The sequence below is a fragment of the Semicossyphus pulcher genome, unplaced genomic scaffold, assembly GCF_022749685.1.
Source record: "Semicossyphus pulcher isolate SPU_LCO1_2020_fin unplaced genomic scaffold, fSemPul1.0.p SCAF_8, whole genome shotgun sequence".
NCBI lineage: Eukaryota > Metazoa > Chordata > Actinopteri > Labriformes > Labridae > Semicossyphus > Semicossyphus pulcher.
The window spans coordinates 19922879-19947487 of record NW_027211759.1 but is presented as its reverse complement, the minus strand read 5'-3'; the positions used below and the strand labels follow the sequence as shown (position 1 = coordinate 19947487).

Here is a 24609-nt window from a genome sequence, read left to right as displayed (position 1 = left end):
ATTATTTTTGCACTCATCAAAACGCTCTACGGTCTACATTCAGGCTTAGAGTTGAAAAAGGACATAGATTAGAACTCTCTTCCAAAGCAGGTGCAGACTTTATTACATGTACTTAAACATATGTTAGGCTGGTCAAAGCATGCATACATGTGCTTGTTAACAAATGTGTTTGAAACTACTCCTTCAGTGTTGTTCCACAAACAAATGTGATAGTGAGCAGTGAACACCCAAAGGGCACTGGCCAAGAAGACACCCCTCTGGAAAACCTGCTCAGCAAGTAAGTGGCGCATATTTACACTTCAAGCTGACTGTGGACTACAGTTTGAAATGCACAAATCCTTCCCAAGACTATGCCTCATAAACAATGGCTGAGTTATCAGCAGTTATCAAATGTTCCTCCCTCCTACAGAGACTCTGCATTACTCAAACAATTTGACCACTGCCATCATCTGTGTGGATGTTGGACCTGATATCTTATTTTTCTGTTTCATTTCAGCACGGTGGCCAGGAAGAGGCAGAACACAATCTTAGTGAAGGTGCCGGGCCCGGAGGAGAGCCAGGAAGAACAAGAGAGCGGCTCGGAGGCCAGTGACTCAGTTTCTAATGGGGGCAATTCGAGCAACACGCCTAATGTCACACTCATCACACTGAATTCAGAAGGTATGTTGTCATACAGCTGATGTAGAGACAGAAAAACACAGATGTATGTAATTATTCCTGTTTTCTTACTGTCTGTCATTTGGAATCAACGTATTGGCTGCACTGGCTATTTCCACAACAACAACAACAACAACAACAAACAGCCCTTTGTTGGATTTTGGCCATGATCAAGACTTTTCATTCTATGTGACTCCTCAGCACCACCAGGGTCAAGTCACCCATCTCCCTTATAACAAGCCAGTGTTTAAAATGAATATGTTGTAGAGGAAATCCATCAATGTCCCATCTACAATGTTGTAATGTATGGTGTTAGGCCCTGAACACACCTGGGGGGTAAACTACGAAGCAGGATTTGCGGTTATCGAGGTTACTTCAGGGTTAACTCTGAGTTTTCAGTACTACGAAGGTGGTTCACTTCTTAACGGGGTAGATCACCATGGTAACTTTTGCTGCTCCGGAGCAGGTTATGTCGGAGACAAGAGATCAACCTGAACTAAGCACCACCTACTGACCCATCAGGTCTCTTGATTTAGGAGCTCTGTGAGCAGATCGTTAGTGGTAGGAGGGAGAGAGAGCGGTGAAACACTTCCTCTTTACAGTATGATTTCATGAAATATATTCATGAAATATATTTATTGTGCTTTACTTATAAATCCACAGCAGACACTGATAAAAAAAATGAAGCCTGAAGTACTTTTGTACTCATAAGATATAAAGTAAGTATTCGTACTACCACTTAAATTGTGGTTTTATAGGCTGTTTATTTTTTATTTGCTTCATGGGTCCCTTTGATATGGCTGGGCTGAGAGAATCTGTCATTAACGCAACGAAAATACATCTGTGCAACGTATTAACCCTAATGTAATAGGCTATACGAGTGTTATAATAAATGGTGCTCTAATGATGGAGCAGTGATAGCTACTATTATATTTGCGCATTTACACAGACTGCTTTTTTTTTGCTATTTGTCCTTCCTGCATTCAGCAGCTGAAGCTGAGTGGATTTTAGTCTGGATTATGTGCAACGTCTTCATATCTTTCTAAAATCAAAGTTTGCTCTGAGTTTGTAAAATATGCCGATCAGCTGACGGAAGACTTGCCCGTGTTTAGATTGACGATTTGCTCCAAACAACGCCACTTTAATGTGAATGCGCTCATAGAAACCCTGGGTTGACTTATCGCGTTGATAACCAGCATCGTGTGACAGTTTAGCGCGATCTCCTTTGTCAGGTCAAGTGAAGCCAGATCAGGAAAAGAGACCCTGGGTATGTTGAACTCGCTTCGTAGTATAGGCCCCTGGTATTAACATGTGTCCTGTGTGATCCGCTCACAAGTGGTCAGCTCTAAGTTCTAGCATTCACACTTTGTACTTCAATGCGTCTCCAAATGTGTCTTCAGTGACCACTTGTGATCGGATCCCACTTGCTCTGTATGCAAATGAACACGCCTCATTCACCTTAATAAGACTTTAAAAGACATCATATAATACAATAACACTGATGCAGACTCACAGCACAGAGAGGGGGAGAGCTGCACATGAGCACAGAGGGAGGGAGCGGGTATAGGTGATAACTGCAAGTGGATCACTTTTTTTTTAAACTGCTTGTGGACCATATCTCCGACCCGCGCCATCTCTCCCCCTCGTCGGTTCGGGATCGTCCCGTATTAAAAACTTAGATGCAGTAATAAACACAGACAGGATCTGTCTGGATTTCTGTGCACACTGTGTAAATCTATATTTACATGTGCTGGAGTGACATGAGAAATTGATAAAATAAGATGTTTAAGAGAAACAGCAGAGAAATGTTAAATCACATAGGAATGAGAGGCGATTGGTCTCCCACATGATCGTTGCCATGGATACGGAGAGAGTGGGCGGTGCTTAGTGTGGCCCAGGACAGATGTGCGCACACACTGCCAGACGTATGTGGATAAATGCGTCCCTGACCACCTCCATATGTGGCCTGATAGATCGGATGTGAATGCTTCCTCAATCCATCCAGGGAGAGTTCACACCTGTAGTTAAGGCTGCCAACTTGTGATCCGATCACGAAAACCACATGTTAATACCAGGTGTGTTGAGGGGCCTTAGACACTGTGTGTTCACGTCTCTTGCCCGAGGACACGTTGATATGTGTACAAGAGGAATTGAGGATTGCACTGCAAGCCCTTTAAACAGTGGACGACCCACTCGACCCCCTACTGACATCCCAAATAATTGCTTTTGACATTTTTTTGAGAATGGCTTTAGTTATATTGACTAACATTCCTCCTTCAGCTGGTTTCCATTTTGAACAGAAAGCAAATTGTGCTGATGTGTCAAGTTCATGTCCTTGTGGTTCGGTCTCAGGCTGTGTTGATAGGTATTTTTAACTCTTCTGTGAATTTCCTCAGTAGTCTGGCTGAGCCTGAGAGAGAATAGTTCATTTCTAAGTCCACATTGTTGTTAATTTAACTGATTTTTGGTTATTTTCATTAGATTTGGGAAGTTGTTGGTTATCTTCAAAGGCAACTATTCATTTATGTGCAGCTGTGGTTACCATGATAAAACTTCTTTAGTCGGCATTAGCTAGGTGGTACCATATGGTGATCAGAGCATTGTGTCTCATGCTTTGTTTGTGTGTTTGTCTGTTTGGTACACTTAACATCGAACATACGTTGTGAGAAAACAGCTTAAACCACATATTCTGCTTTATAATAACAGGTTTTCCCAAAATGCTCCTACTTCTCCTTTACTGCCACATGGGGGTGCTATTGTATCATATGAAGTATCTCAGTTTTTTTGTGCCAGTGTGTTCTATGTCAACCTGTGTATAAATGCATGTAGATATTTTAGTGTGGATCAAGGTTTATGTTAGTTAATTATTGAAGGCATGTTAGAATGAACATACTGCCAAAGATATGAGTATTTTTACAGATTGCAGGTTTGCTAAAAGAGAGCTGTGTAGATTTGTATGATTCCCTCTTTTGTTTACTCTAGAGGATTACCCAGCTGGCACCTGGTTGGGATGTGAGAACAACCCAGAGATGCGAGTCCGTTGCCCAGTGTCTCCAGCTGACATGCTCCACATCACAACAAACTGCCGCACTGCAGAGAAAATGGCACTGACGCTGTTGGACTACCTGTTTCATCGGGAGATCCAGGCCATGTCGAACCTCTCTGGCCAGGGCAAACACGGCAAGAAGCAGCTGGACCCGCTCATGATCTACGGCATTCGCTGTGAGTCCTCCTGTGTTGACGTCATAAGCACTTTGTATTGCAAAGTGTTTCATGCCAGCTGCTTCACTTTGTGAGCGTTTTTTCACAAAGTGGAGGGAGACCTGATGGTACACATTATTCCATGTCAGGACAGTTTCCTAAAAGGAGCATCTTTTAAAGAACCAGCTGCTAGCACTGAAGGACCCCATTAAGCTTTGGAATTGAATGTAGCACATTTTTTTGTCAACTTCCACTTCAGTTTAAAAAATACAGTTTGTCTTATTATTATTACATGAACTACATAGTTTAAAGTAATGAATTTCACTCATCCATGGTTTAAATCCATGCCTCCTCGCAGCAACAAATGAACTCTCTGAGACCTTCCCACATTTCATCCCTGTTTCATTACGAAGCGGCATCAAATTGAACACAGAAATAGACTGCAGTCTGTATTCCCAAAGCGGGTTACAACAACATGCATTCATCATTGCGCACACGCATAAATGTGCAACACATTTTATAACATACCAGACTCTAAATGACAAGCACATGTCTGGTTGAAAGATCCTAACCGAGTCACCCTCAATCCAGCAAACTCTTTGATTCCTGATTAAGCAGAGTCAGGTTTATGACGGCAGACAGACGGATATTTATGACATTTCTCTGGCTATAAGTTATATGTACGAGGTTTATGTTACAGTGTAAGGAGAGGCTGTGTTAGCTGCAGCCTTTCCATCAGAGTGCAGTTTGTGCCCCCTGCAGGAGGTTTCAGTAAATGTCCCCCCTGGCATACGTAACTGTTTGGGTACTTGGTTACCTGTATTTCCTCCCAGCAGTCTGGGTGTGTGTGGTTACATGCAGATTTGCCCTGACATAGAGGTATGCAGAGGCTTGGAGCAGGGCCAGGTGACTTTTGGGTGACTCATTCTACCTTTCCAAAGAAAAAAGAAAAAAAGAGGAGGAATGAAGGAGCAACGTGCCTGCCTGTACAGGACTGATCAGGTGTGAAAGGGCTGCCGTTCACTGCCATCCCCAGATACCCCTGAGCTACACCCCTGTCTCTTTTTCTGTCCTGAGGCTGGAGCTGCATTTTTAATTTATGTAGAAATGAGCTGTCAAGCGGCTCAACAACTTTACAGAGTTCATTACAGTGAGGAAGACAGCAAGCCAATACAGCTGCATCAAGTCCCACCTGCACGTAACCGAAGGAGGACTGAGGCGCAGTCACAAACCAGTATTTACACTGCTTGTCAAAGGATGTGGAGTAGAAGTAAACAGAATCATAACAGTTGTTTCCTTCAGAGTACATGGACTGCAGATGAAAGAAAGCCAATTTCTATTGGGACCTACCTAGCTTTATTTTGCTATGACTGCTGCAATCTCCTTTAACTATTGGACCTTTTGTGAAAGCTGTTTGTCGGCTATAGGACTGTATGCTGACATTGTTAAAGGGGCCGTATCTTTTGAATGGATATTCTCATACTCTGCATGGGTTTTTGGGTGTTTATTGTTAACAGTGAAAACGTGAAAACTGCATAATTCTGTGTTTTTCCAGAGTTACATTTTTAAAAAGGTAGCGTCTGAAATTCAAAACATTCAGATCAAGTTCAGAACAGCTGCAGGTTTCAACGTAGAGCCTTGCTTTGCCTGAAATTGACCAATCGTCATTCACCGTCATTCACCACAGGCTGCCTTCTTGCACTAGCTTGTAGTCAAGTCAGATTTCAACTTACCGTTCTGATACCTCCTGGCGATTCCGGCTCGTACATATAAGGCCGAATAACCGATCCCAGAGCAGCCATGTTTTCTACAACTTTTAATGACAGTGTAGCGTGGCCGCTCCCCCACGTGGGAGTGGTCACTCTAAATATTGGCAGCCAATCGAGGTCTGACCTTTGAATGGCAAAACGGCTTGTTCGTTTCAGGAGGAAGGAGAGGCTCTGAAAAATAATTGAATTAAAATATGTATATAATTTTTAAAACAAAGCAAACTTTACCAACGTGATTCAAAAACACATTAGAATAATAGAAAATTGATGCATCGCATTGAATATTAGGCATACTAACGTGACTACTACATACATATGTTTAATGCTTAGACACAGCATTAAAAAAATTAATTGTAAAACAATATTTCACCTTTAAAACCTGCAGCTGACATTGTCAGACTGTCGTATCTTAGCTAGTGACTTGTGTATTGTTCAAAACAGACTTGGTAGTTTCCCGCGATACTGAAACTGACAGGAGCAGGCAAATCAAAGCAGGGAGCATTTCCAGTTCAAAAGGGCACATTGAAACACTGAAAAGAAGTTAACCTTTGGACTAACAATACGCACATTCATGATGAAGCCAACAATATTTGAATTTTTATACAATATGTGATGACCTTTGGCCTCTCTGTGTCCCCACAGGCCACTTGTTCCATAAATTTGGCATCAGTGAGTCAGACTGGTACCGCATTAAGCAAAGTATCGACTCAAAGTGTCGCACCGCCTGGAGACGTAAGCAGCGAGGTCAGAGTCTGGCCGTGAAGAGCTTCTCCAAACGCACACCCCGAGGTACATCTTCAGGTAAAGTAGAGATCATTGCCAGGTGACTTAAAAGCATGTTTTTGTCTATGCTGTTTAAATCTTGCAGAGGAAAAGGCAAGTACTTATAAGACTTAGAAGACATTTCCAAATCTGTATAACTTTCTGTGTGTCACTGTTTGTCCAGGATAACTGATTTTTTAAAACTACCTTAAAGTAAAAAAACAGTAACTAAAGGGACAGAGAAATCGTTTTAGAGAGTTAGGGAGAAAAAGAGGTCGTTAAATCTTTAAAAAAAGATTTATAATTCTGAATTCAAAGACAACCTCCTTTTTTGAAGGTACTTTCCAGGAAACAAACATTTGATCCAGGACTATATTTAGCATGTATGTATGCACTCTAAATGTCAGCATATCTGAAACAGAAAACAAGCCAGGAACTATTGCGAGGCAATACACTCAAAGTGAAAGTAAACAAAGATTAAAAAAGGCAAAAAACAATATATATCACTGGAGTGAATTCCAAAAAGTTGAACACAACATCACAATGTAAATCACATTTAAGTGAACCGTTAAGCTTGGGAATATTTGTATTTTAGAAGTCATAGGATTTTGAACCCTTTGACACATTCCTTGTGAAATCCTCTGGGAGTGAGAAGATAAAAATTTATCTCCATGGTCTGAGAAAACCATTACTTTCCCTCGCACCGCTCTCATAAGACTTATCAGCTGATAACGTTGCTACGTTTCTGCCGCTGTTTTTCTAATCAAACGACGTGTTCAGTTGTGAGAATTGAGAGAAATCTGCTGCAGTCTTGTTGCTGACGGGCCAGTGACACCGGCACTGTTTATTTCGTTCTTCTGTTTGTATTGGTATCAGTGGAGCAGCGTGTAATAGTGGTTATCTCGTAGTTATGGAACTTAATAACTTTGTGACGTCAGCAAAAAAAACAGAATTTTTCAGCACTGAGCTGAGAACTTGAAGTGGTGCTAAACCAAATCAAAACTTGGAAAAAGTTCTTGGTAAAGTTGTTTTGCCCTCTTAACATTTTCATCGTAACAGCCGAAGCATTCCTTTGTTTCTGAACGAAGTTTAGTTTGGAAATCTACCAGAAAATTTGCTGTTTCTTTAGTCCACATAAAGTCCATTAGTATTACGCTGATGCAAACTGATTGATGCTAGTTTTGCACGAGTATTGAACTTCTTAGTAGACCCACGGGATTCTTGAGATGGAGACTGAGAGTGATGAATTCACCGCTTATCTCTTCACCAATATGGTCTTTTTTTTTCTTGAATGAAATAGACATAATATGCTGATAGTGATATATCTTTGATATATCTCACATTGGCATGATAGCATCAGCAGATAGATGTGAGTCAGGCTGTACTACCAAGTTATTTCTCTTTCAGTTTCTCTCCCTTATCTTTATAAAGGAAAATGAACAAGCACATGGTCACCAAACACACTCATGCAGTCAAAGCAGACATTTCTTACTTCAGCAGCTCTATGACAGCTATATTAAGACCTGAGCCTAAACTCAGACACAGTGTGTATTGCTGCAGATGGTTGTAATCTGCACACAATGCCTGCTGTCCTTCTCTCCCTGTGAGCCATCACCTCTCACCTCTGACCAGGGAAAAGTTAAACTGTGGGGGAAACCCAAATATCCTGTGTGCACACACTAGGGGTGGATTGTCAGGCCCTGCCTTCTCAGGCCACACACACCCCAGAGTGTACAACACAAATACAAGTTCAGATGGTCCGTGCACAGACGTGCAAAGACACACACCAAACAATCCTTCCTTCCTTAATCAGATTACATGTTAATGGACCGGAAAGAGACAATTCTTCTACTTTAAAAACCTTTCTTTGTCAATGAACCAGCAAGTACAGCTCAAACTAAAAGTTTACTTCTCACAGGCCACCTGGCCTCATTTGGCAAACAAAAGTAGAGAGGATAGTTTTCATAATGGTACGTAGGGTTAATAACAAAAGATGGGAGGCAGGCTTACTTTTCAAAGAAACACAAAACAGAACTTTTGAGGTGCATTTGATGTGTTTTGTAAGTTTTATGCTCTTAAAAGTGGTCTGACTTTAACTGCTGGAAGTTCTGTTACGAAAAATGACCTCAAATTCTTGAAGCCCTCACTTCTCCCAAATGGCCTTTTTTATTGCTGCACATTTTCAAGTCTTTCAATAGAAGGTGTGATTTTGTTTATTTTGTTGCCTGTGAAGTGCAGACTGCGCTTTTAGTGAGCACTCTGCTGTCTTTGCTGTGCTGACATGGTATTTTGGTGTCTGGATGTCTTTGGGTAGTTGGAGCTGCGATGGGTGATACGTCATTTTTCTTAATTTGAACCGTCCTTTTATAGCGACTGTTCATTAATCAACATTAAAACAAATGTAAATACACTCTTCTCCTGAGTTAGCTGTAAGCATGGCTTTCATCTATAGTCCCTTTGCCTGTAGTTGTGAAGCATCCCAGAATGATAGAAATTGAACTAAATTGTACAATAGTTAAAAACATACATCATTGTGGTAAAAGACAAATGCAATACAGCTTTAGATTGCTGGTACGATAGCGGGTGTTTTGACTGAGGTCTGTAGTTTGTGTTTGGCTGCTGAACCGAGAGTGTGTTTGGATGAGTCGTTGTTGTGTTTTTAGGCATTTGATAAAGTGTAAACACAGCATCATCCAGCAGATGGCCTGGGAATTATCCAGTTTTTTTTCTTTTACAAGAGGTTGCTAAGGCCGCTTACATGATCATGCGTGGGTGTATGTTGGTTTGTGTGTCTGTGTCTTAGAGACATAATTTCTATTTCTTATGTGTGTTGGAACCATTTGAACTGTATCCCTGACCTACTTCCATTATGCACACACATGACCATACTGCTTGTCCTCTTAACCAGAGGGAGGCGGTGCAGAGGAAACAGCCCACATTGAGACGGCCACCCCGCAGACTTTGCACTACACGCTGGCCAACCAGCAGGTCCAGTTCCACCGTATTGGCGAGGACGGACAAGTTCAGGTGGTGAGTGTCAGACGTTTCATCACTCTAAATTTACAGCAAACATTTTCAGTAACAGGCACGCAACAAATGTTCTTCATCAGGTCTTTATAATCCTTTCAAACAATATTTATCAGATGTTTATGTGTAATCAGTTCTCTTTTCTGAGGACTGGGTGACCTCCTACAGCTGCTGTGGCCAAAGGCCCAATACAATTTTATGGTCATCTATCAAAGAGGAGCGCTGGACCTCTTATATCTGTCTTCTCTGTGCTCTGAAATCAACCAAAATAACTCGCTTTAAGGGACATGTGAGGGAACAACTACCGTAAAATCTGAAATATAAGTCGCCCCGGAATATAAAACGCATTCTGTTTTGGGGTGTATCCCAGAGGGAATAATGTTTTCTAAAGCTATGTATTAATAAAAACGTGTATACAAGTTATTTTCAACACTATTTCAGTTTGTTTTCATTTATAACACATACTAATTACAGCCTACCATCTGTTTTCGCCATGTCTAGTTTGCAATCCTGCTAGCCACTAGCTGTAGCTAGCGGTAGCTGGCAGCCTACTGTAACGTTGATTGTTGTGAGGGTGGCGGCTGCAAAGGTGATCATGACGGTGCATGTCCGAGACGAAGGCGTTAGCTACAATCAAGTTAGCACTGCGACATATTGTAAATAGGAGACGTTGAAGCGACTTGGACCCGTAAACAGTTTAATAAAGGGATGTCACCACTTAACAACCGGATAGCGCCATCATCTGGGTAAAATAACACAATAACATACCTCTCTCTGCATTGTATACTGGTATATTGGTCGCACCAGTATATAGGATGCAGCCCACTTTTTCGATACAAAAAAAAGTATTAAAAGTGCGTCTAGTACACCGAATTTTACGTTAATTCTAAGGGACATGTGAGGGACCAACTACTTTTTTAAGGTCTTAAAGATGAGAGAGAAAAGAGTAATTCTTGGCCTACTGAAATGATCAAATAGAGAAAGTGCCAGGTATTATTTCAGGGTTTATAATCAAGGTAAACAGTGTTTAACTGAGTAAGAACAGCTTGGCCCAGTCTTGCTCAGATGTTGTGTATTCCAACAGCCAATGAAAGACAGACACAAGCTGTGAGACAATTAATGGTTTTTCATTAGCAAAGTAAATTAGATTTTCTTTTTTTACTGCTACAAATGCTTGTGTGTGAATTGCAATGTGTTTGTAAACAACTTTAAATATGTGATTGTAATTATAACACATGATTTGATTATACTAAGTGAGCATTAGAGAAGTAATTTCCATTCTGCTGGGAGGTACACCCACTGTATGTAATGACAGTGCTGCAAGTGACCTCATAATTTACAGTGTAGAGTAGTTCTGCTGTTAATAGGCTGCTACATGATGCATGGGTTTGGCGGTACTGATGATAGGTGACTGGAAGGAACAGGGTAAAAAAGAGAGGGTGGACAGGCAGGAAGAGAAGTTAGGGAGCAGGTGGAGGAGTGGGAGAGACTGATGATTGTCAGGAGCTCGCTGTGCAGTTATTACCCTCCCGACACTGTGCAGACTATTAGAGGGTGCAGCTGAGCCTGAAATTTATGAGTGCTGCTAATACTGCAAAAGAAATCAAGTATCATACTGGCTGTGATTCAGCGCTAAAGGCAGCAATATTTACTTTAGATTGTGTTGTTTTCTTGCTTGATTGAAAGTACCACACAAGGCACTAACAAAACAAACATAATTTATAATTGTATGATCGATATATGTAGACTTCATTTCACTAGAAATAGCTTTTAGGATTACAGGAAACCTGCTTTGCAAATTTCATGATTCTTTAAAGCAATAGTCTGTTAAGTCACTATCTATCGCTAAATGAGGTAACACGATGGTGATTACACCTATGGCCCACTGATGAAAGCCTTTGCATTTGCAGTATTATGGACTGGGTGTCGTTGGCAACATTCGCGGAAAAAATCACAAGCAGTGCCCAGTTAGTGACGCGTTTTCCATCACCCAGCAGTGGTTGGTCTGCCAGAGAGGGTAGGCGGAGCTAAGCGGCTGCCTTTCCAGCCCCTCAAGTGTTGCGAGTAAACAGTAATCTACTATGGCTGAACAAACAAAGAAAAGATCATTGACTACAGATACAACTTCAAAAATAAGTGAAAATACAAAGAAAAACAAAAACAAATTTGACGCTCAGATGAAGGCAAACAGTCTAAAAAGGAAAGCGACCGTCAGCTAGGAAAATCAAGAGTTACAATCAGGAGCCAACCGTGGACGTCACACACTGTCTGGATTTCTGGGAACTGTGCTCCCGCAATTACCGTTTATCGCCATAGGTGCCGCCAAAGAAAACGACACTAAGATCTTCAAGATTAACACTTTAATATCATATTTGTCTAACTGTCCCAGCTGTCTCTCATCCTTCATCTGTGCCTCTCAGATTCCTCAGGGTCAGCTGCACATCGCCCAGGTGCCACAAGGAGAGGAGGTGCAGATCACACAGGACAGTGAGGCAAGTGTGTGTGTGTGTGTGTGTGTGTGTGTCTGTGCGTGTGTGAGAGAGAAACGAGCCACTCCTTTTATCTTGACTCATTCTCCTTGGTCTATTAAATTTCTTTGCAAACACGTCAGTCAAGAGAATTAGAGTCTCCAAACAAGAATATAACTGTTACAGTGAACTCATGCCTGAGAAAGAAGTGGTTTGCTGGGAAGAAAAACAAATACTTTAGTGTGGGAACGTCCGTTTGTTGTGTTGGAAGTCTGGTTTGTAATTTGGTCAACCTCTTGCCAGCTTGTGACTTGCATTATTTGACTTGCCATAAGAAATATTATTCTTGTGTATAAATTCTGCAAACCTTAGATCACGCTAAGGCAGGAAGTCAATGCTACATGACTACAAGTTTCTCATGTATTATTTAAATCAGTATTTAGAACTGCTATCAAGCTACGGTATCAGTTAAGCTCAGTTAAGCACGATTAAATCTCAAGAAGTGGGTCATCTAAAAAACTAGGGTTGATCTTTCTACAGCTGTGCGGAAAAAGTATCCTTATAATTTTTGGCTTCACCTATTTCGCTGTGATTTATTCAAAGTTGCAGTCGACTGACTCCCGTTTTGGAGACTATAAGATCTCTATATCTGCATTTAAAAGAAACAAAAGGAAGAACCATTTCAAAGAGCAAACTATAATTTCTCATCTGTCAAATCAACTTTAAACATTTATGTGTCCTTTGAGCTCTGTGTGTTTGTGTTGGTCCATAAAAATAGCCATCCCAGTGAAGCGTAAAGCACCCGAGTAATACCTGACAACATTGAAGTCCTTATTGAGTTTTAGCAAAAACAGATGTTCCGTGTAGATCTTTATGTTTATATATCTGCGTGCATATGCACAGGGTTCTGATTTCTGTTAGCACATAATGCCCAGATGTCTGATGTCCCTCAGCAGCCATGCACTCTGCATGCACACTCAGCGTTCGCCTGCCAGTTGAAATCAAAATGTGACTTCACACCACACCGACTGCTGAAGAGGAATTTCCGCATCAGCATGATTGTTAGTGATTTTTCAAGGATGTGGGAGAAAGATTTATTTCAGGGCGCCAGTCTGTGTACACACATACACATGTAATCACATACTGTAAATGATACGTTCCACACATGCATGACATTTGTGCAAAAGCAATTGACACCTTGACCAAGTGTTTTTCTCATTTCCTATTTAGTTGTGCTAAACGACACTCAGAAGAAGAAATGCACGATTGAGTGAGAGAGACAGGGCTCATTGGAGGCAGAAAAGCTTTAAAGCCTTTCCTGCTCTTTGTGGCTGAGCCCAGATTTTCTTCTCCTCTCTCCTTCCTATTCCATGATATTGTTTGTTTTTTGGAGTTCAAAGCTTAGCAACAAAATCCCAAATCTCCCAACTGCCACTCATGGAATATGTTTTCATTAGGAAAGGGCCCCTTTCTTCAAAGACGTTGGTTTTTGCGTGCTTAAAGAGGAAATGAGCTGTTTGAGAGATTACACTGCTCTCTGGCCATATGGCAGCTCAGACGGCGCTTGATATATACATGAAATACAATTAGCAAGAGAACACAGCTCAGACTCGGGGCTTGCTAATTATGGCTTATATGATGTCCCCTCTCTTGTGGTCTTGTTAACATCACTGTGGGTGTTCAGATACTTTATGACGGTCATTTTATCTTGATGAGACAGTGATTGGGCTCGTTCCTGCCTGAATGGGGTTCTGTTTTTGTTTACAGCAGCGTCAGTGCAGCCAGAACTGACAGAAAAGCTGACTTAGATACAAGGACATTGCATCCCATTTGCACGCTTATGTCATCGTGTACAAACACGGCTCTGCCAAACCCCACATGTTCACAATCCTGTGTCAACAGTTTCAACACTGTGATATCCACACTGACACTGTCATGTTGTGCTTAGCTTGTTGATCACACTGATTATTAGAGTTCAGTGTAGCCACAGAGGTTTTAGCCTTATGTAGATATATCTTGCAAAAATGTATGTGTGTATAAGTGTATAATGCGGCATTGGGTTTTTGACTTGACATATCTCTTCTCTATTACAGGGAAACCTTCAGATCCACCAGGTGCATGTTGGTCAGGATGGACAGGTAAGAACACATTCTCAGTATTCTAAATAGGAGTTATACTACGCTAATTAATCCATGCTGTACATTCTAAATGGCATATATGCATCACTTCTTACTTTGTGTGTTACCGTAAAATCCGGAATATAAGTTGCACCAGAATATGAGACGCAGTCTGTTTTTGGGGTATCCCAGAGGGAAAAGGGTTTTCTATAGCTATTTATTAATAAAAACGACTATACAAGTTGTTTCAACACTATTTCAATGTATTTTCATTGAAAACACATTGAAAACAAACAAAGTTACAGCCTACCATTTGTTTTCGCCATTTTTTAAGTTTGCAATCTTGCTAGCTACCGGTGCGATAGCCGCCTACGCTAACGTTGATTGTAGTGAGGGTGCCAGCTGCAATGGCGATCATGACGGTGCATGTCCGTGACGAAGCGTTAGCAACAATCAAGTTCGTTCTCCTCGCTTAAAACCGCAAAGAACCCGGCTTGGACCCGGAAACAGTTTAATGCAGAGATGTGACATCACCTCTTAACAACCTGATAGCGCCATAGTCTGGGTTAAATACCTCTCTGCATTTTATGCTTGTAAATTGGTTGCACCAGTATGAAGGATGCAGCCCACTTTTAGATGAAAAAAAACGTATTAAAAGTCTTATACACAGAATTTTACAGTAAATACAAATCCTTGAAAAAAAAAGTCTGGATAACAGTAAAGGTGGATTTGTGTGGTTTTATGCGATATATAAAAGGCACCAATCTTCAACCAGCTTTATATAGAAATCATCACAATTGATTCTGATGTCTTAAAGCTCCAAAATGTTAAGGACTTATTTGTTGTCTGTGCTGAAACAGTGATTACACGATGACTCAACATTCCCAAGTGACTTTAGTGTACAGTGATGACACATTCATACCCTTCATTGTGCTGTTGCTGTGAGTGTGGGGACCACTTAAGCGGATGTGTTGTAAAATACTTAACTAAACATTTCCATGTCTGACCAATGCAGCAAACATCACTGCAACATTCACCGCAAAAACATTCGACTGATGTCAGTGTTTTCCTTTTTTAAAGGACCCCTACATAGGATGAACAGCAAGAGACGAACAAAACAAGTCAAACCATTCAAATGCTTGTATTGCTCTGATGTTTATAAGAAATATAAGCTCACTGTCTAGTGAGGCAGAAAATCTAACTGAGTTCTGGTACAATCAGGTATTTAAAGCCTCTGGGGTCTTCTTGTAAACAAACAGAAGTTATGTTTACATTCAGCGTTACTCAACACAACACGTGTATCCTCGAGCTCCAACATATGTGTTGAATTCATTTCCATCCTTCCTCATAATGCATGTTCAAAGCAATTTTTTTTTTAGGTATTTTAAATAATCCAGACTTGTTTACATCTATGTTTAATAGCTAGCAGTCTTCATGTTGGCTTTGCTGGATATCTGCGTTGTTACCAAACAGCCCCATAGTGCTACTAGAGATCTAAATCTCTACAGGGAGATTTTCTTTTACTTATTAATATGTGACACTGATATAAACGAAAGACAAGGAAAGACATTAGCTTAATAAAGCAAGTTAGTCTGCTTTTATGTCGTCAATTTTGCTGTGTTGTATGAAGATATACTATATCCTGTGACGATAGAAAAACGTATATCGTTTCATATTTTGCTCTATGGTTGTTTTATTGATGTTGTTGATGTCTTAATGGCAATTTTTTTCTTAATTTGCAAGACGGTTCGTCTTCGTCTGCACAGCATGGATGCTGTCGGGAAATTAGCATGAGAGAAACACAAAGAAACATGTAGCAGAACAGGTTAATTCTTAAGTTACTAAACTCTAAAATTACTCATACATACTTCTGCCATTGAAAAAATCACAATCTACAGTACATTTGGGTGCAATAATGATATAGTAATTAGAAACATACACCGACCCAGCCCTCAAACAAACGCGCACGCACACGCACACACACACACGCACACGCACACACACACACATATGGATTTTTTGTCCGCCCAGTGTCCATGTCTTTGTTTATCCCTCTCCTTCCTCCATCTCTGTCTTGGATGTTTTGGACCGAGAGCCCTTCCTGTTTCTCCTTTCTTTTCTCTGATATCCAAGCGAGAGTGGATCAAAGCAGAGCCGGCGTGTGTATGACCATGGAAGGTCACATATGGACGCCTGAAGACCAACACATAATTTCACGTTCATGAGTTCATCGTGTTTGTCTTGCAGCGAGGCTTTAGGGAAGGAAGTTCTGTCTCACGCTGTCCGTCTGGAGGCTAAACTTTCGCTTTGTGTTGTTTTCTTAGGACAGGTGTTTTTATGTGACAGCCAATAGAGGGTTTTTTTTTTGGGTCCTAAAATGTGACCCAGTGCACATGCACACAGACATAAGCACTGCATGAACAAACCTCTTCTTATTTGTTGAGGTTGTTCTCTGCTGCACCTGGTGCCATGCAGCCCATGTGTTGGCACAGTGGGGTTGCTAACACAGTGTTCTCCATGTGAAAAATGCAGGGCTGTCAGCAAAAAAGTTTGACTTTGCTCAACTTGCAAAACAATGCAACACCCCCAACATGCAAGGCCAATTAAAAATCCTGGTAGATAACTTAGGAACATGATCAGCGCAATTTTTCTGTCCACCGAGCAACACTGGGGGGAGAAATGAGGGGAAAGAAATTATCACCGTGACACCTTTCCAGAAGTATAACATTATTTCTCATAGTAGTACAAACCGCTGTGCAGTGTTTTGGCATCTGATAAGCTTCCAAATTTATGGAACTACTACTCAGACCAATCTTATGAATCATATTACAACGCCTCGTCGGCACCTTTGATGACGCGTTCTGACCAACCCCGCCCCTTCTTTTTAAAGGCCCGGTAAACTTACTCGAAGACATTGCATCTAACTTCCAAGGTTTGTAGTAAAAATAGTCAAAAATGTAGTCTGCAGCTATAAATTCAAACGTTCTGAGTTGTATTTGCCACTTTGTTGGCTCAGTCATATGCTCCCTGCTCATAATTCATACATTTCTGGCATGAACTGATGGCTGAATACAGCGAAGTAGATTTTTCCGTCGATAATATGCCAATGAAGAGACTTAAGAGGATTGAATGTAATGGAAGTAAGAACGTATTTGTTCACTCAGTAAAGCAAAGTCTGTCTGTCCAATGCAGCAGGGAGTAATGTATTTACAATCATATTACTTTCTAAGGAGTAACTGGAAAGCTATACCTTAAAACTAAGATAGTCATCACCCCTTATATGTAGCGCATATGTTAAAATTTGGGGTGAAGAGTAAGTTACAAGCCACCCACAGCCTGGAACCACGTACTTTCAGCTGCTCAGTTCTCCGTTTTATGGTCTGATTAAGACCTCAGTCATCCAATTCGCTCATACGTTAAAGGCGCCATTGGCTATGTATGTGCTTTTTTGTATTTCTAATGTGTGAATGCATCTGCTTCGTATAAGGGCCTTTTTTGTTGTTTGTATTGTTTTATGGGCTGCTTGGCTCTGTGTGTGTTTCCAATTGATTGAGGTAGTCACCACACATCCTCGTGCTTCTTCTCTCTCACACTCGTAAACACACACTCGTGCTCGTGTCCTCGGATGACCTGCTCGCTGAGCCTGACTGCAGCACTTCTCTCTGTCTCTCTCTAGGATCTTGGAACTGGTTTTGGCCAGCTTTTGGTTTAGATTTTGCACCACAACACACATTCGCAGCATTTATTCAAAGCAGTCCATAGAGCTGCTTTGCAGATTTCCATCAGCATTGTTATGTCTATAGAGTATATGTCATGGCGCATACAACATGCATTAAGAAAAGCAGTCATTTGTGTGATGTGTATAGGCGCTGGTTCTTTGCAGAAAGCCACCAAAGCACCCCAGTATGCGAGAACAAAGAGCTGCACAAAGGCCTCTATTCCCTCGGCAGTGTCTGGGAGCCTAGTCCAATAAAAAGGCTTTTTATTTTCCCTTTCTTTTTAGCTCATGCTTTGATTGGGTCTGTAAAGTGATATAAGTGCAGCGCCAAAACAAACACACAGTGACTTATTCTTTAACCATCATGTTGCAGGTCAAGCTTTTCACACACATGCAGTTGTGCACTGCAGTGGCAGCATCTCCCCTCTTGTATGTTCTCATATTCTCTTTGAGAGGGCGACTGCTAGGTCAGCTCTTAAATCTGATGAATCCCAGAATGAACATTGGGACACTGAGAGCAGACTCTGGAAGCAGAGCCCAAACAAGTACCACATTAGAGATAGCCCTTAGTGAACGAGATAAATCATTATGAGCAGATATGGTTGCATAGAAGTGAAATATTGTGTCTTTATCATGATAAGGGTAATGTATCTTGGACCAGGGTTTAGGCACATTGGACAAAGACAATACAGATCAGACCCTGATGAGTGCTTTTTTAAATGTGTAATTTATGTGTTTACAGAGAGGCTTAGATCAAATAGGATTTGTATGATGTCACTGTTTTTGTAATCTGGCAGAATAGAGCTGAGGCTGTGTTGCTGTAACCTAGTATATGCAATCCATCACATAAGAGCTAACTTTTTTCCTTACCCTCAGGCTGTTTTCCTCTCCTCCCCATTTCACTCTCTCTTTTTTATCTTCCCTGTGCTATGTAGCCGAGCTTACACCTGTCTTTTTAAGGCCACCTGCCTCATCCAATCACTCAAGGTCACATTAACCGTCAGATGTTTTCCTCTCTCAGGTGGAATCTTGGCTGCTTTGAGATCCCCTACTTCAGTCAGGAGAAGTTGTCACACCCTCAGGCTCCATCAGGATCTCTTTAAGTTATGCGCACATATTCTGCGGCTCTCTCTTTTTATGTCTCTGCAGTACCTTTCCCACCGAGATTCATTATCAAAATCCTGGTTCTTAAGTAGCCTGGCTCACAATTTTCCTTTTTGGATCTCACTTTATATGGAGCTTGTCTGGCCACAATGTGAATGCAGGACTTATCACGACATAAGTTTGTTCTTAGTTTTGTCGGTTCTGTTTGTAAGGCTTCTTACTGTTTCCACCGTTTATTTCTGCTAGAGCCTGTTCCATGCTGCTGTTGAGATGCTCGTCTTTGTTGTCAGAAGTTTGGTATTTTCTCATGGATCTCATTTCTAACCTGAGAACAAAATTTAATTGCATTTATTGAAAAAACACTAAGCATTAAGACTGTATTATGATGGGAACAATAAGTGCTGGGTGGACAAAACCAAGGAGAATTTTTTTAGGGAGGGGGGTTGGGGGGGATCGGCCGGGATGATCGGGTCAGGGCAATTTGAGGTGATACACAGAATTCTGATGTGGTTTGGAGCCTTCTAGGAATGTAAACCCTGAGAACCATCTTTAAGGGCGTCTCGTGCCTGACGCTGGGGACACACAGCGCCCCGTAGCACTGCCTGCTCCCTTTCGGCGTACATGTTAACCAATTGGTCTGTTCGCAGAGAGAGCGCCCTGGCGCTCCGCGGCCAGCTCGCGATCTGCAGCGATGGTTTCGGCATTTGTTCTTTTTCTTTTTCGCTCACTGCGAGTGAATCTGGCAAGAAAACACACCGATAAATGTAAACATGGTCTTATGGCCACAGACCTAACTGCACAACACTGGTAACAAACACTGTCTACACTGTGGTCATTCATTTGCTCTAGAAGTGGACATACAGTACATGTACAGTGTTATAGCATAAAGCTTTTTACGTGTTCCTGGATAAGTTCATGAGGTTATTTTATCAGCTCTACCTGGAATTACAAAAGAGCAGAGGAGCACGCCCCCGGACCCCTCTAGTTGTAGCAGGTTTCCTCTACCCACGCAATGTAAACAACTTTTTTACTCCTTACCTGTTTGCATCCCTGAAAATGGATTTAATCAGTTACTAAGTCTGCAAATCATTTTTCAATCACTCTTGCAGGAAAAAAGTGTTACAGGCAAATTTTGCTCTCCAGTACATTTACTCGCAGTAAGCATGCTTTGCTTTCTGTTGCACAAGAGAAGTAAGTGCAGAAGGACGAGTATTTAAGTGAGACATGGGTGACAGGATTTGAGTCCTTGTTAAACTAAAGGGGGTCAAACCTCTGCTCCAGCTTTACTGACAGAGAAGTTGAGGTGTCTTTGTAGTTTAGCAGACCTGCTGTTAAAATGTTGAAAGGGCTGCTGACTGACCCCTCTGTCTGCCCTCTGTTCACTCATCATACTCTTTATTGACACCTGATATTCGCTGCGTGCAAACTCTACACAATGTGCTTCACACATCTCACTATTGGCTCATTCACATTGTTTGTCTCGCTGCTCATGCACACATTAAATCTGTATATTAAGCTGCAGATGTTTCTGTATCCGCTTCCATGCCAGTCTGTGCCAGCTCAGCCCTAAATCCAGCACAACTGTGCCAGCTGAAAGTCTGAACAAAAGTGGAACAAAAGCGGATCCAACGTTCTCGGCCGGCCTATAAAATCCCTCTTACACAGTCGGAAGAGAAGGCAGACCCATGGAACTATAAAATAACTATTCTTTTACTGCACGCCCTGTCTGTCATTGCCTCTTATCTAGTGCCCTTCTCTCTCCGTGCTGTGATCTTACCCAGCACTGATGCAGACCAAATGGAGAAGTGAAAGATGAAAGGAGCGACTGATGAGGAGGAGGGGAGAAGGAAAAAGATGGGGAGAGGAGAGCCAAAAAAATAGGGAGACCGTCTGGAAAAGATGTTCGGTTCCATTTATGATTGAAAACTGAGACCGGTTGAGCTGTGAAAAGGACAAAAATACTCTGTTAAACACTTGAATTGCACCAGGTTGCACAGGGAAAAGTTAAAGGGGTAGGTGCCCTCAGCTACCTCTTAATGGCTAAAGCAATCGCATGACCTCGATAGCCCCGCTTTTCCCACACCCATCTTTGCTCTCACAAAACAAAATAATGCAATAATAAAACCTAGAGAGGAGCAGAGAGTCCACTGTTGGGTGAGCTCACAGTTTTTCAAGGATTCTTTTAATCCAGAATTTACCGATCCTGTCATCTCCCTGCGTCACTGACAGATGAGGGACCTGAATGCCGCCCCATCGGGAGCTATAGATGTGATTGTCAAGAGTCTGCACGCAGTCCCCCACCTCGTTTCCTCCCTAGTTGAACCTCTGCCATCCCTTTCTGTCAGCACATGTTGCGGTGCATCTGTTGGACTGTCCCGAGTGGCATGATTCATGCGGTGTGGGAACTGGGTCACAGAACAGAGTCCGGCTTGACACGCTGGTCCCGCCGTCCGAGCTGCTGAACCTGTAAACAAAGACCCAGGAAAAGTACATGCTGTACATTTTATTGTAAATGGTGGAGGCGGGCCAAGCGAGGAAACGTGTGGGAATAAAGTGAGGTCATAAAGAAGAGATGAAGAGGAAACCGATGGATTAATGTATTTTGACCTCAACTCCTCCTCCTCCTCATCTGAACTCGTGTTGCACTGCTGCAGTGCCGATGTCACGGTTGTGTGTGTGTCTGTGGGTTTGCGCCAAAGACAACAGATATGCCGTTCTAGTACAGCATCAATTGACTTGTCATTCCTACACACAAAGCAGATGCCTAAACAATCTGTAGGCTTGATCTCACAGAATCAGGGTGTGATTTGTGCTGGAATCAAACAGCTGGCTCGCGGCCCGAGTTTCTCGGTTGTCCTTTTTCTCGCTCGGCTCAAGAATGCTGCTTCTTGTGTGCGAGGGGATGTTGAGATTCCTGTGATTCAGTGTTGGAGGGGAGGGTTAAAGGAGATGAAAAGATACAAACAAGATGTTTTATGACCGATGTTTAGTGTAAGTGGGATGTACGTAAGCAGTGTAGGATTTAGAGGTCTAGCGGTGGATTGTGTTTCAAAGGAGTAGTGGTCTGCTTTGTGTCCTTGTGGCATTTTGGCCAGGAGATAAAGGGCCACAGTTTGGGGAATCCGTAGTTTTGACCCGGCCTGTGTGTGTGTGTGTTACTCAGCATTTCGGAGCAGTGCAGAGGAGGGTACCCCCAGTGGTGTTGTCTTTGTCTTTGTGGGCAGAGTAAGAGGGACCAGATGTTTGAGAAGCATTTTCAGTGTGACTCAACATGAGCACAGGCCCGGTGCAGCCCTTCCTCAGCAGTCCCAGGCCGACAGCGATTATCATCATCGGTTTTAACAGAGTTCTGACACTGACCACAACTCACATGGGCTTAGTTTGTGCGTCAACTTGGACTGTAGGTTAATTTAAAGCAGGCTAAAGTCATATTTGTGTCATGTAAACAGCTTTATCAGGGTATCTGACAACTATTAGAGTCCGAGACTGAACAAGTGTCTTCTGATTAGATTACTCATCAGTCTTTTGATTTATCTTGGCATGCAGACTGGATGGTCTGATTTCGGTCTGATTTTTTTTTTTTTTCTGCACCAGCACCACAAAAATGGACGAAAAGTAAAAAAACAAAGTTGTATGACTAGTCGTGTGGGAACAGTAAAACTTGTTTTTTCCTTGGGAATGATCGCAAAACAGCTTACACAACTTAGACTCCGTCTGAGCTGTTTTGTAAAATATAACAATGTGGAAAGCGAAGCATAAAATATAGTATTTTCTGGACATTAATGTGACTATTCAATAATTATGATAGAGAAAGGACAAGACAAACCGTTTGGATTGCATGACAGACATTTTTCTTCTGTATACAGGCAACGTCAAAAACGACTGTATCTGATAGATGTGATAAATAACTGTGTGACTTCAATAAGATAAACACTCCAGTTTGCTAAATGCTGATGTAAACCAACAGATGACTTGAAACTCGAAAAGTAGGACTGTAGGGCTGCGGTCAAGTCCAAAATGCACGTCCTATGTCTTTACCTGACGTCTTTTCCTTGACCTCGATGTAAACCATCACAAGGTCAAGGAGAAGTGTGAAGGTCAGTTCAGAAGAAGATAGGAAAAGACGAGGTGCTCAGAGAATCCGCCTGCAGATGTTACTGATATCACTTGGGTCTGCTATGTAAAACTGCAATCTAAGAACGACTACATCTATCAGCCATAGTAGATTACTGTTTACTCGCAACACTTGCAGAGACTGGAAAAGCAGCCGCTTAGCTCCGCCTACCCTCTCTGGCAGACCAACCACTGCTGGGTGATGGAAAACATGTCGCCAACTGGGCGTCACTTGTGATTTTTTTCCACGAAAGTCGCCACAGACACCGAGTGCGTAACACTGCAAATGCTAAGGCTTCCATCAGTGGGCCATAGGCTCAATCACCATTGTGTTACCTCATTCGGCGATAGATAGTGACTAAACAGACATTTATTTACATGAAAATCTTTTCTAAAAATGTCAGTTATATTCTATTCTTATTTATCTTATTTATTTATCTTGTATCTTATTTGTATTAATATAATTACAGTCTACACTTAAGCACTCTTAACTAAAAACAAACAATAAATGTAACCAACAACAGAACCTGCCTGAGCAAAATGGTCTACTCGCCTGCAGCCTTGGATTCCTTGGCTGCTGTGTTTCAGAGGTGCTGATGGCCTCTACATTCAGAACTCATTAAGTCTTCTTCTTCGAGAGCGATGGTTTGAAGGTTTGGCTGCTCTGCTTTAAAGGTCAGTCTGAGGTCACATGCTGAGTCTTAAAATCTAGTTGCCAAAGCAATTATGTTTGTTTTTAATATTCAAAATGAAGTGGCGGATCTAAAAACAGAACGCGATGTATCACTTCATTTAAGATGGAAAACTACATGAGATTAAAGAAACTGCTTTGCATTCTGGCACCATACTAGATTAAATGACTTGTTTGGCTGGGTGTTTTTGTTAGTTGAGTTTTACAACCTGTGTATATCATCTCCTCTGGCTCCTTTGAATAAAACCGGATAATTAAAAACACGATAAAGTAATCATCTTAAATCGTTAAAATTCACAGACACCGTAAAAATGCCTGCGTCAATTAAGCAGGCCAAGTTTGGATTTGCTTTAGAGAGAGCAGAGAAAACCTTCAATTGGATTTTCTTCCATTTCGTTTTTTTTTAAAAGGGCCTGACTTTTAATTACGGCTGTTATTTTTGTCATCAGTCCCCCTTTGATTTGCTGGTTCTGGATCAGGATTCAAGTCAAGCTGGTTTTGCCATAAAACCTCTCAGAGCCGTGTCTGAATTTGACTCGCAGTCTGCTGGTGGGAGTTTTGGAGCAGAGGATGCAAGGGAGGGTTTGATTGGATGCAGGTGCTGAGCTCTGGTGGAGAAACATTATCAGGGTGTGGGTGGAGATGGGAAGCAGAGGGGCCAGGTTACAGGGTCAGAGGTCATATGTAACTAAGGGTTATGCAGGCCAGTGTCTTTTTTCCATTATCCCAGTCTGTACTCAACAAGCAGTTACAGCACCACAATGTGTTTGGGCATCTTCACTGCCAAGTCCAGCCAGGCCTCATCCCCCCCTCTTCCACTCCCTTCCACCCCACCTACCCACCCGGAGATATTGTTTCTGCCTGGACATCTGTCCAGCGTTGGCAGTTGCAGATGTTTTTGACGGCTGTAAAGCCGGGAGGAAGTTCCAGCCACTCCAAAGTCCAAATGTTTCTTTTTTCATTTCCCTGATCTGTTTTCTTT

At 41.9% G+C, this 24609-nt stretch overlaps 1 protein-coding gene across 2 annotated transcripts in view; it reads left to right on the top strand.

Annotated features, from left to right (window-relative positions):
- The window catches only part of banp (BTG3 associated nuclear protein), a 40259-nt gene that overhangs the window by 2716 nt on the left and 12934 nt on the right, over positions 1-24609 (top strand). Inside the window, exons 5-11 of one of the 2 annotated variants that reach the window (XM_069686156.1) lie at positions 188-277; positions 497-660; positions 3640-3879; positions 6270-6416; positions 9298-9419; positions 11837-11908; positions 13978-14022. In XM_069686156.1, the coding sequence (XP_069542257.1) occupies positions 188-277; positions 497-660; positions 3640-3879; positions 6270-6416; positions 9298-9419; positions 11837-11908; positions 13978-14022 (880 nt within the window). Of the gene's footprint in view, positions 1-187; positions 278-496; positions 661-3639; positions 3880-6269; positions 6429-9297; positions 9420-11836; positions 11909-13977; positions 14023-24609 lie in introns of both variants that reach the window. The other variant, XM_069686155.1, reaches the window with a different exon arrangement.